Source organism: Salvelinus alpinus, chromosome 8 (genome assembly GCF_045679555.1).
Source record: "Salvelinus alpinus chromosome 8, SLU_Salpinus.1, whole genome shotgun sequence".
In the NCBI taxonomy this organism is placed as follows: Eukaryota; Metazoa; Chordata; class Actinopteri; order Salmoniformes; family Salmonidae; genus Salvelinus; species Salvelinus alpinus.
Genome location: NC_092093.1, coordinates 83274558 through 83288317, shown reverse-complemented (window position 1 = coordinate 83288317; position 13760 = coordinate 83274558). Strand labels below are relative to the sequence as shown.

The 13760-nt window shown below is 43.8% G+C and overlaps 1 protein-coding gene across 1 annotated transcript in view; it reads right to left on the bottom strand.

Moving 5' to 3' along the window:
- The window catches only part of LOC139583771 (phenylalanine--tRNA ligase, mitochondrial-like), a 136851-nt gene that overhangs the window by 74843 nt on the left and 48248 nt on the right, over positions 1-13760 (bottom strand). Inside the window, exons 4-5 of the mRNA XM_071415218.1 lie at positions 13303-13465; positions 12937-13068 (exon numbers count right to left, since the gene is read on the bottom strand). Of these exons, the coding sequence (XP_071271319.1) occupies positions 12937-13068; positions 13303-13465 (295 nt within the window). The remainder of the gene's footprint in view (positions 1-12936; positions 13069-13302; positions 13466-13760) is intronic.

The window sequence follows — 13760 nt, the reverse complement described above, 5'->3', positions numbered from 1 at the left end:
TCTCTACCATATATGGTTAAAAAGTTACTGAGAATTTACTCAGAGAATTTAGCATGTTTAGAGCGAACAGAATGTCATCACAGGCTTGATCAAAAAGTGGTCACTTAAGTGATAATGCCCGAGAAACCGGTGTTTGACGATATATTGTCACGGGTGTTGATAGGCCCGAGACAAAGTCGATGGCCAGCAAACTGTGCCAATATATCCTCCAAAACACTGGCTTCGAGGGCATTATCACTTTTATACAACGGGTTTCCAACATGTTCAAATAATGATTGACATATTTTCATTAAAAACGTTATTTTAATTAATTTATTCATACTATTTCATCCTTACACAAGATATAGTCCCGACACAAATCTAGGGATGCTAGTCGTTCAGTCGTGTTTTTATTCTGCATCTATGGACGCGACCCAGTCGTTCATTCTAAATGTTCCATTGCCATACTGGCTTGCAACGTTCTTATCCCTTGCTTGCTAGTTAGCCAACTGCGGCTAACTTACAGTCACGTCATAAAGTGAAGCCAGAATAACAACAAAGTAGCTGCATTTGCATTTGTTTAAGCTGTTTTATAGTGACATTTATTTGGATACATCCATAACAATAAACTGATGAGGTGCGAAACTTAAATCCATTTTACCTCATTTCTGCCAGCACGTTAAATGTGCAACCAGAGGGGAAAACAACTCTAGACCACATTTACTCCACACAGAGATACGTACAATGCTCTCCCTCTTTGTTTATTATAGTCACTTTAATACCTCTACCTTCATGTACACATTACCTCAATTACCTCGACTAACCGGTGCCCCCCGCACATTGACTCTGTAGCCTCGCTATTACTTATATTTTTTACTTAACACTTATTTTTCTTAAAACTGCATTGTTGGTTAAAGGCTTGTAAGTAAGCATTTCACTGTATGGTCTACAACTGTTGTATTCGGCGCATGTGACAAATACTATTTGATATCGCCTGGCATTGAAAATCTGCTCACTCGTCAGGACACTGTTGTTGGAACTGGCGAACAACACAGCTACAGTAACCTAATAACTTCAAAGTTAGCTGGAAAGACTGCAAATTAGCTTAGTTTAGTTTGACCTTTTCTCCCACAAAAATATTGGGGTATATAGTTGAAGTCCGAATTTTACATACACCTTAGCCAAATACATTTAAACTCAGTTTTTCACAATTCCTGACATTTAATCCTAGTAAAAATACCCTGTCTTAGGTCAGTTAGGATCACCACTTTCTTTTAAGAATAAGAATAATAGTCAGAATAATAGTAGAGAGAATGATTTATTTCAGTGTTTATTTCTTTCATCACATTCCCAGTGGATCAGAAGTTTACATACACTCAATTAGTATTTGGTAGCATTGCCTTTAAATTGTTTAACTTGGGTCAAACGTGTCGGGTAGCCTTCCACAAGCTTCCCACAATAAGTTGGGTGAATTTTGGCCCATTTCTCCTGACAGAGCTGGTGTAACTGAGTCAGGTTTGTAGGCCTCCTTGCTCGCACACGCTTTTTCAGTTCTGCCCACAAATTTTCTACAAGATTGAGGTCAGGGCTTTGTGATGGCCACTCCAATACCTTGACTTTGTTGTCCTTAAGCCATTTTGCCACAACTTTGGAAGTATGCTTGGGGTCATTGTCCATTTGGAAGACCCATTTGTGACCAAGCTTTAACTTCCTGACTGATGTCTTGAGATATATCCACATAATTGTCCTTCCTCATGATGCCATCTATTTTGTGAAGTGCACCAGTCCCTCCTGCAGCAAAGCACCCCCACAACATGATGCTGCCACCCCTGTGCTTCACGGTTGGGATGGTGTTCTTCGGCTTGCAAGCCTCCTCCTTTTTCCTCCAAACATAACGATGGTCATTATGGCCAAACAGTTCTATTTTTGTTTCATCAGACCAGAGGACATTTCTCCAAAAAGTACCATCTTTGTCCCCATGTGCAGCTGCAAACCGTAGCCTGGCTTTTTTATGGCGGTTTTGGAGAAGTGGCTTCTTGTTGAGCGGCCTTTCAGGTTATGTCGATATAGGACTCGTTTTACTGTGGATATAGATACTTTTGTACCCGTTTCCTCCAGCATCGTCACAAGGTCCTTTGCTGTCGTTCTGGGATTGATTTGCACTTTTTGCACCAAAGTACGTTCATCTCTAGGAGACGGAATGCATCTCCTTCCTGAGCGGTATGACAGCTGTGTGGTCCCATGGTGTTTATACTAGCGAACTGTTGTTTGTACAGATGAACGTGATACCTTCAGGCATTTGGAAATTGCTCCATAAGGATGAACCAGACTTGTGGAGGTCTACAATTCTTTTTCTGAGATCTTGGCTGATTTCAATTCATTTTCACATGATGTCAAGCAAAGAGGCACTGCGTTTGAAGGTAGGCCTTGAAATACATCCACAGGTACATCTCCAATTGACTCAAATTATGTCAATTAGCCTATCAGAACCTTCTAAAGCCATGACATCATTTTCTGGAATTTCCCAAGCTGTTTAAAGGCACAGTCAACTTAGTGTATGTAAACTTCTGACCCCCTGGAATTGTGATACAGTGAATTATAAGTGAAATAATCTGTCTGTAAACAATTGTTGGAAAAATAATTTGTGTCATGCACAAAGTAGATGTCCTAACCGACTTGCCAAAACTATAGTTTGTTAAAAAAAAAAAAAAAACTGTGGATTGGTTGAAAAACGAGTTTTAATGACTCCAACCTAAGTGTATGCAAACTTCCGACTTCAACTGTATATCCCAAAAAATGATGCCAGTTGAATCATGATTTCGACTGGCTGAGAAACGCTGCTTGCCCGTCTGTCTCATCCCGACACGTTCATTACATTCCTATGGGAACAGCAGGAGATCAAATTTGAATATTGAAACAATGTTGCAAATGCCGGAGAGACAGACAGCAAGGTTTATACACATCTCCGCTGTTGAAAACTAAATGTTAGTCGAAAAGAAATTAGATAATGTCTTCATGCTTTTTATAGTGGAGATCAAGTTCATAAATTGCCTGGCTGGGCTGATGAGGCAATGGATTGCACAGTCAGATGGAACTGAGTAAATAGCCATTTTAATGTCATAGATTTAGCCGGCGGCAACTTGTGGAATAAACACCGTCAGGAATGCGGTTTTAACCAATCAGCATTCAGGGTTAGACCCATCCATTGTATAATACTCAATAGAAGTCTGTGGCAGAACGGCGCTGACTTCAAATGTCAACTGACAAGCTAACTAGTGGCTGCAGGTTCATGAGTGAAAACATGGGCTATTTCTAAATTAAATCCGCTGAATACAAACCTAAACAGGGACTAAATATATATTTATTTACAAATCTAACAGACTGAATTTCAATATCCACCCTCCGAAGACAATCTGTTCCTGTTTCCATTTTGTATTTCTGAGTCTTTCCCTTTAAAACGCCATAGAAACAGCCCCTCTCAACGTAGATTGATTGTGGTTATAGGCAATGAAAGCCAATGATCTGGGGGTGAAAATGACGAAGGTATCAAGTTGATTTTGATTGGTCCAACCAGCGGAAATGCCTCCAAAATGGTCCAACCTCACAACCCCAAATATTGAAGAGATACAACCAAGAGCAGTGCAGTCTAAACTAGCAACAGTCACAGCAAATTAACGCTCTTATGTCATCAACACAGTCAAGTACAAGTATAATTAAGGTTATAATAGAGAACAGTGTGATGATTCAGTCTATGTAATTTATAATGACATAGGGCAAAGAAAACTACGTTTTGACATAATTTCGTAGCTCTTTCTTGAATTGCCCCGTTTTTCCTCTACATTGTACAGCATTGAGTGAACGCCTTACAATATGCTTATGGCTGTTTTGAATTATTCACCACAAAAGTCCTGTACATTTCGTTGTGTTAGGCGTTGAACAACATCCACGATGATCACGTTTCCCACTCGGTTTCAACCTGTTGTTGAACTTCTTTCCTCAAATTGATCAATCACAGTGAGGTGAGTTTTAAAAGCACAATGTTTTAACGACAAGTGTTTGATGTGATTTTCGATTGCATTGATGTCAGACTTACAGGGACAATAGAGCCCTGAGTACCAGGCCAGTAGCGACCTGATGGTCTTTAGCGAGTTGGGTACTACCAATGCATGTCCAGAGTGCATAAGAGGACATTACCGTGGCGGTAATACGGTCACCGCAACAGCCCTACGCCTGGCAACTACTACCGTACCCCGTTTAAAGGCTCTTAAATCTTTTGTCTTGCCCATTCACCCTCTGAATGACACACACAATCCATGTCGCAATTGTCTCAAGGCTTAAAAATCCTTCTTTAACAAGTGACATCAATAAGGGATCATAGCTTTCACCTGGATAGTCTAAGTCATGGAAAGAGCAGGTGTGCATAATGTTTTGTACCCTCAGTGTATGACGTATTCGCAAAGGTGACCTAAGGCACTGCATCAATCCAGTGTGTTCATTAAGCCACACTGACTCTCCACTTTGCCCTATCAATGACATCCTCTCGCCCTCTCTCGATCCCTCTTCCTCTCTGTTTGTCTGGGTCTTTTTGGCCCATGCGAAGGCAAGCTGGCTCAAATGGAACGCTGCACAAACTATTGTTTTTTGCAGGCCCTGCAGACTCAGGGGACAGGGAGTGGTAGTTGGCGTGTGTGTGTGCGTGGACCAGCTGTCTCCACCCTCTGTCCCACTAGTGATTGCCTGCAGTGGGACCACTGGGACTTGGGCTAGAGGAGGGGAAGGTGAGGGGAGGGGGGAGGGCCACCTGCCAATTGCTTTGGGGTGAGGGGCCAGAGAGTGGGAGGAGTTGCCACCTTAACAAAACATGAGGGGTCACAGCGTTAACTGGTTCTCTCTCTCCCTCCTCCTCCCCCCCATACGCCCTCTCTTTATCCCCCTTTATCTTTATCGCTCTCCCTTAGTCTATAGCTATTCTGGTTTGTATACTGCAGTCTCTCTCTTGGTCTCTCGGTAGAGATACTGATCCCTGCTTTTACCAAGATATGAATTGTTTTGATCAACCCTTCCTTCCTTTTCTCAATCTCCATCTTTTCCTAATCACTCATCAGCAGCGTTTTCTTTCCATATCCATGTTTTCCCTGTGTCCTTTTCCTACGAGGGGGAACTGGCATTAATAATCAAAGAAAAGAAAGGCGTCAGTCAGGCCAGGGGGGCGTGGGGTTTAGGGACTGATTAAAATCGTCGACTCATAAAATGAATAGAAAAAAAGGCCAGATCTGACAGAAGGTGGTGTAATGAGAATGTAGACATCGAGAGGGGACGGGTCAGAATTGGCACATGATTTATTCAGTATAAAGGGGAAGGGAGGTGGATTAAGACTGAAGGTGCCACCTGAACCAATGCCCCTCCCCACCACCCTCAATCCCACCAGCCTATCCACACGCCCCACGCCTCTCTGCTGTCCCTTGGGAGCTTGTGGCCCTCTGGCACAGGGACTTGAATGGGCGCTAATTGTCAGCCGAACACAATTTTAAATCACATTGGTGGGGTCTACTGTGCCCTCCGGGGCGTGACTAAACTGAGGATGGGGGGTAGGGGGGGGTGACACGTGCCGTCATTAACACCGGGTCCCATATGCGGTGGTCAGGTTCTGGGGAGGCCCCTCAGTAGCGCCCCCTCTCCATCACACACACACACCCTTGCCCACCCTTCAGTTCCCTGTGGAATCAATGCGTGCAAAGGGATTACACACCGGCGCTCTAATGAATATCTAAGTGGGACCGCCAGCACTAATGGAGGCTGGAGACCTCCTCTCCCCCGCATCACTTCCTTCACCCTTTGATCTGTCCCTAAACCCCAAGCCTGTGGCATGCCTCGTCCATGCTCAGAATATGGCTGGTCATGCTTAAAAAAAACTCACCCCCCCACCCCCCTACTGGCAGGCCGGCTGCTGGTCCCGTCTGGAGAGAGAACCCCACACATTTAATACTCTCTCTGTATCTTTCCCTCACCCTCTCTGCCATCTTTTTCTTATTGTCTCACTGTTCCTAAGGGAAAGGGTGCATGTATGAGTTTGTATGAGTTAGTGAGGGTGGGTGGGTGGGTGTGTGTGTGTGTGTGTGGGGGGGAATGAATGAAGAGTTGCCTTGGTAACGGGAGGCACACTGATCTGCCGCAGTGAAGAAATGGGGGGAGAGGGAGAGAGACGGAGTTGAGAGAGTAAGAACAAGCATGAGCGAGGAGCTAGTCTGTGAGCGTGTGGGTGTGTGTATCTGTGTGTGTTAGAGTGGGAGGGAGAGAGAGTGGCAGGGTGTGGTTAAAGTCCCTGCAGTGAAGAGTGAGAGAGGGAAAATGGGAAAGAAAATACAAGTGTGGGTCTGTGTGTGCATATGTGGGCACATGTGGTTTTGTGTGTAGTTTGACAAAGTCATTGAAGAACAACCCTCTCCCGCGGATTAATGTCAAGAGCATTGCAGCAGAGCAATGTTCTTGACAGGGCAGCGGGACACTTCCATTGATATGCAATCAACCTCCACTCCAGTGTGGACTGGTCCCATTAAAGTGACACACACACACACACACACACACACACACACACACACACACACACACACACACACACACACACACACACACACACACACACACACACACACACACAGGTGTGTAGCGTAGTAACATCATACTTCACCCCAGTTCTGCATGCCTATTTATTTTCCCAGTGTTAGTGCTGCAGGTACGAAGAACAAGGGTTACAGAGCCATAAAACAATCCCAATTATAGTCCTTGCGCCAGATCATAGTCTCCGCTGGCAACAACCACATGAACGGTGTTGACAGTAACACCATCAATGGTCAACGCTCAAAGGGTCTCAAGGTACAGTATCAACTGGTCAGCCAACTGGGTCGTGTTCCGAAGTCACAAAATGGAAGAAAACGTTCCAGAACAGAGAGAAATGAGGACGTACTTGGCTTGGGCGGTACACCGTACACCGCCAACTCCGTTGAAACGGTTTCTTTGACCTTTTTCTTATACATTTTTATACTTGTCGATACATAAGTAAATATTTGCAGTCAACTTGTGCAATACGTCAGGAGATGAAGCAGATCGCATTCTTCATTTCACCCGTCACATTATGTAGCTCACCATAGTTCCCCAGAACAGTTGAGCCAGTCACGTGTTTGTTTGTAAAAAAACACAACGGGAGAAAGCGGGAGCAGGTGAGTCGAGCTGTGTATTGACAGGGGTCACGTTTCATATTGAAAGTCAATTATTATTCTTTTTTTCTTCAATAGAGTGATCAGGGACGTGCAACTATAGTTTTGCTTCACATAAAATACTGTACGTTAGTGCAATATTCGGCTGAAAATAGATTCATTGTCATCAGATGACAACAGAAGTGCAACGTTATTTGGCTGGCAGCCACACAAGTAAATGAGCATACAATGAAAAAGCAAGGTATTTCTTGCAAAAACTATGCATGGCCATCATATTGCGAATGTGTATCATAGAAAGACTGTAGCCAGCTACATTTCCTAATGTTTTGCTTAAAGTTAATCTTGCATTTTAGGGTTGTAATAGCTTTCTGCCGTGTTTGAGAAGTGAAAGACCTTTGGATGAGTTGTGTGTCTGGGGATAGCTGGGCTAGGGGACACTGGGGGTAGTTGGGGTGGGGTTAGGAGAGACTGGGGGTAGCTGGGCTGGTGCTAGGAGAGACTGGGTCTAGGAGAGACCTTTCCTACCTATATACTGTACGTATAACTTTATGGGCTGGATTGCCTGTCTTTGCAATTCGTTTATTTTTTGTTTCAGCTCGTTAGCATATTTAGCTAGCAGCCTCCATGGAAATTCGCTATTACGCAGGCAATTGTTTTTAGCATTCTGGTAATAGACACCCAATGGGCTTTTAGTTTTTTTGGGGCCGTAATACCGTAAATCCCGGGAGAAAAATAAGGATGATGATATGGAAATCTGGATACCGCCCAACCCTAGGACGTACTATCAGAACTCATCCAAAAATAAATGCTGGTTTTCGTTTTATGTTGCAATGCTCTTTAAAACATTTTGCTATGGTGTGCCCTGATGAACAACGCTATTAGGTTTCAAATAATAAAAATATAATGCCTTGTGTTACACAAAACGGTTCATAGCGTGAGAAGAAATCATAACTATATTTCACATAATAAAGTCAGTCATGTTTGACAGCAACAGTTCTCAAAAACACCAAGTTACATTGCTGGATAAAAGAGCGTTGAAACACTGATTATGAGCCGGGTAGTACCCTTTTAACCAGATGTAAACAAGCAGTGAAGCTCTTGCGTAATCTTGAAGCAATGCATTTTTCAGTGGACACAAGAAGAGGAAACACACAAAGTGAGCAAGATATTAGGTGTTCGCCTATCTGTCAGAGTACCTCATAACAAGGAAAACAGGCCAACACAGGCCAACTCATACAGCTTGGCCCAATAATGTGAATCAGGCACTTGTGGGACATTGTCACGGGCAGGTAGAGCCTGAGCCCATTGGACATGGCTGTGTAATCAATATGTCTGGAGGTGATGGGCTAGGAGCTGAGAGGGTTTTTCCACTGTCGTGCATAGCCGGAACCAGGAGATCTGCCAACATTCCCAGGAACAGATATATCTTCCAAATCTTTTCCCAAATCCGAGTTTTGATTTCTAAAATGGGCAGTATTCAGCCCCACTCCTTATCTGATAACAATGCACTTTTGCCGTTAACAAGGCCTTGTTCGCGTGTGCACTACAGTAGGGTGGCTTTCACACTATCGTGCCAACCCGAACAGTCTTTTGATGCCTTCTGTATATTTCACTGAAGCAAAACCGTAAGACTACTGATTCAGTGATTCCGTACTATTCCCTCTCCTCTAATGGCTTCAGTAACAGTCTAGGGGTGGATGGCTGGCTGGCTTGCTGGCTGGGAGCTATTGCTGCAGCGTGAGGGGATCATTCCAGGTCCTCTCCCCTGGAACGAGCCTTTGTTTGGGCCGCTGAACCAGCTCCCCTCTCCTGGGGCCCAACAGTGTGTCTTCCTGCCTCACACTCCCCAAATGGGACACTCCCACCACTCCCAAGCTCACCTCTGGCTCTGCCCCCTGCTGCACAACACTGCCATCTGCTGGTGGAGGCAGGAAGTGTGACTGCACTGCAGAAATGGCAAAGGACGGAGGAGAAAGATTTGACCCCAACGACCTTAGCCACAACAGCAAAGGGCCCTCGGTGGGGGGAGAGAGCAAACACTAGAGCTAAACTGGAGTCATGTTGTTTTGGCGTCCATTTAATGTATTATTGATTTCTAGATAAGTGGGATATTTATTGAGGCGCATCAGCACACAGATTTGTTCAAGGGCAAAACAGCAACAGCTATCGCTTAAGTATACAATTCTGTAAAGAGTACAGTCTGTTTGTTTGTGTGTCCCCTCCGTATATATTTAGACAGTGAAGCTAAAATGTTACATTTGGCTCTATACTCCAGTATTTTGAATACGAGATCAAATGTTCAATATGAGGCGAAAGTACAGAATGCATTACCTTATTTTGTTTAACCGTTTAGAATCTCCCGGGTGGCGCAGTGGTCTAGGGCACTGCATCGCAGTGCTAGCTGCGCCACCAGAGTCTCTGGGTTCACGCCCAGGCTCTGTCGCAGCCGGCCGCAACCGGGAGGTCCGTGGGGCGACGCACAATTGGCATAGCGTCGTCCGGGTTAGGGAGGGTTTGGCCGGTAGGGATATCCTTGTCTCAGTATGTAAAATGTAATAAAATGTATGCACTCTACTGTAAGTCGCTCTGGATAAGAGCGTCTGCTAAATGACTAAAATGTAAAAAAAAAAAAATGTAGAAATAGATCTAGTCCCCTCATTTGAAGATGTCATAAGTATATGGACACATTTCACTAATAGGGTTTTAAAGTAGTCAAAAGTTTAGTATTTGGTCCCATATTCCTAGCACACAATACCTACATGAAGCTTGTGACTACAAACTTGTTGGATGCGTTTGCAATTTGTTTTGGTTGTGTTTTGTGTAGTTTTTTTGCCCAATAGGAACTGAATGGTGAATGATGACTGGAGTACTTTTCTTTCAAAGTGTGTAGATAAGACGTTTGTGAACACTTCTAAATTCATCCTGATAATTTTGTACTATTTTCTACATTGTAAAATAATAGTGAAGACATCAAAACTATGAAATAACACATATGGAATCATGTAGTACCCCCCAAAAAAGTGTTAAATCAAAATATGTTTTGTATTTGAGATTCTTCAAATAGCCACCCTATGCCTTGATGACAGCTTTGCACACTCGTGGCATTCTCTCAACCAGCTTCACTTGGAATGCTTTCCCAACAGTCTTGAAGGAGTTCCCACATATGGTGAGCCCTTGTTGGCTGCTTTTCCTTCACTCTGCGGTGCAACTCATGCAACAACACGTCTGCCACGCTGATCCTCAACACTGGGGCCTCTCAGGGGTGTGTACTTAGTCCCTCCTGTACTCTGTTCACCCACAACTGCGTGGCCAAACATGACTCCAACACTATCATTAAGTTTGCTGACGACACAGCAGTGGTAGGCCAGATCACCGACAACGATGAGACAGCCTGTAGGGAGGAGGTCAGAGAACTGGCAGTGTGGTGCCAGGACAACAACCTCTCCCTAAATGTGAACAAGACAAAGAAGATGATCGTGGACTACAGGAAAAGGCGGACCGAACAGGCCCCATTAACATCAACGGGGGTGTAGTGGAGCGGGTCGAGAGATTCAAGTTCCTTGGTGTTCACATCACCAACAATCTATTATGGTCCAAACACACCAACACAGTCGTGAAGAGGGCATGACAAAACCTTTACCCCCTCAGGAGATTGAAAAGATTTGGCATGGGTCCCCAGATCCTCAAAAAGTTCTACAGCTGCACCATCGAGAGCATCCTGACCGGTTGCATCACAGCCTGGTATGGCAACTGCTCGGCATCTGACCGTAAGGTGCTACAGAGGATAGTGTGTACGGCCTAGTACATCACTGGGGCCAAGCTTCCTGCAATCCAGGACCTATATAATTGGTGGTGTCAGAGGAAAGCCCATACAATTGTCAGAGACTCCAGTCACCCAAGTCATAGACTGTTTTCTCTGCAACCGCACGGCAAGCGGTACCGGAGCGTCAAGTCTAGGACCAAAAGGCTCCTTAACAGCTTCTACCCCCAAGCCACTGCCGAACAATTAATCAAAATGGCCACCGGACTATTACCTTATTACATTGATCCCCATTTGTTTTGTACACTGCTGCCACTCGCTGTTTATTATCTATGCTTAATCACTTCACCCCTATCTACATGTACAAGTTACCTCGAACCTGTACCCCCGCAAATTGACTCGGTACCCCCTGTATATAGCTTTGTTATTGTTATGTAATTGTGTTACTTTTAATTTGTTTTACTTTAGTTTATTTGGTAAATATTTTCTTAACACTTCTTGAACTGCACTGTTGGTTAAGGGCTTGTAAGTAAGCGTTTTGCGGTAAGGTCTACACTTGTTGTATTCGGCGCATGTGACAAATAAAGTTTGATTTGATTTGAATTCTAAATAAATCACGGACAGTGTCACCAGCAAAGCACCCCCACATCATCACAACTTCTCCTTCATGCTTCACGCCGGGAACTACACATGCAGAGATCATCCGTTCACCTACTCTGCGTCTCACAAAGTTGGAACCAAAAAACTCCAATTTGGACTCGTCTAATGTCCTTTGCTCATGTTTCTTGGCCCAAGCAAGTCTCTTCTTCTTATTGGTGTTCTTTAGTATTGGTTTCTTGGCAGAAATTCGACCATGAAGGCCTGATTCACGCAGTCTCCTCTGAACAGTTGATGTGTCTGTTACTTGGACTCAGTGAGGCATTTATTTGGGCTGCAATTTCTGAGGCTGTAACTCTAATGACCTTATCCTCTGCAGCTGAGGTAACACTGGGTCTTCCTTTCCTGTGGAGTTCCTCATGAGAGCCAGTTTCATCATAGCGCTTGATGGTTTTTGCGACTGCACTTGAAGAAACCTTCAAAGTTCTTGAAATGTTTCGGATTGACTGACCTTCATGTCTTGAAGTAATGATGGACTGTCGTTTCTCTTTGCTTATTTGAGCTGTTCTTGCCATAATGTAGACTTGGTCTTTTACCAAATATGGATATCTTCTGTATACCAACCCTACCTTATCACCACTGATTGGCTCAAACGCATTAAGGACAGAAATTCCACAAATGAACTTTTGACAAGGCACACCTGTTCAGACCTGTTAATTGAAATGCATTCCAGGTGACTACCTCATCAAGCTGGTTGAGATAACGTCATCAGGGCTACTTTGAAGAATCTACAATATATTTTGATTTGTTTAACACTTTTTTGGGGGTTACTACATGGTTCCATATGTGTTATTTCATAGTTTTGATGTCTTCACTATTATTCTACAATGTAGAAAATAGTAAAAAAATAAAGAAAATGAGCAGGTGTCCAAACTTTTGACTGGTACTGTATGTAAATAAGGTATTTCTGTTTTTTATTTTCAATACATTTGCAAAAATGTCTAAAAACGTGTCTTGGCTTTGTCATTATGGTGTATTGGTATAGATTGAGGAGGGAAAAATAACAATTTAATCCATTTTAGAATAAGGCTGTAACGTAACAAAATGTGGAAAAAGGGAAGGGGTCTGAATACTTTCCGAATGCACTGTATTTGTATGTGTGAGACAGAGTAAGTGTATGCAAGCATAAGTTTGTATTTGCCCAAGTGTGTATGTCTATGAAAGTGCATTTTCTTGTGAAAGCATGTTTGTGTTCATGTATACAGTAAGTGCATGTGTGTTTGGAAGAGTGAATGAGGGTGTGTCTGTGTTCATGCGTTCGTGTGTGAGTGTTTACGTGTGTGTGTGTGTGTGTGTGTGTGTGTGTCTCTCAACAGATGTGCTTACCAGAGTGCACCAGCTCCTGCTCCATTACTCCACAGCCCAACACCTCCAGCCAGTCCTCCTGGAAACGCACCTCCATCTCGAAGGAGGGATGGGTAAAGGGGAAGTAACACTCCACCCAGCGGATCTCCAGCTCTGGCACAGAGAAGAGAGGAGAATATGAAGGTAGATGGAGGAGAAGAAAGGACAGGTTGAGACAAAAGGCGAGGGACTGATCCCAAAAGTATCAAAAAACGTCCTTTCTTTCTAGAGACCACTGGCCTTAAAGGACTATTGGGGAATATTAATTGCATTTCTTCTCTCTTTCTCAAGACCCATCGGAAGGTAAGATGTCCCTATCAACAAACTTGAACTTGGAATGTTGTTTACCTTCTCCAAACAGGTGTCTGACCATACGGTCGAGGGTCTGTTTCAGATCAAACTCCACAAGCTTAACCGCCTCCAGAGTGTGTGTCTCCTGCTTCTGAGGGGTCCGGTGCCCCCCGCTCTCAAAGAGAGACAGGTCCTCTCCACTCGACACCTTGGCAAACAACTTGGGGGTAAAAAAGGTGAGTTACTGTATGTGAATCTAAGATGACTTATCAATGTCTTTACAGCACTCAACACAGCATATTTAAATCGATAAAACAGTAGATCTTGCCGCTGTGTAACAAGGGCCCAGTGTATTCATCCTACTTTGTGAGTCCTACTCTTTGACCTTGTTGTGACACTACAGAGAATGCCTTGACCTTGTGGTTAGGATTAGAAGCTAATCAATAACACTGGAGCTTCTCATGGCAGTGTTGAGTTTAGTTTGAATGTATCAGTACTTTAACTCCACAACCATT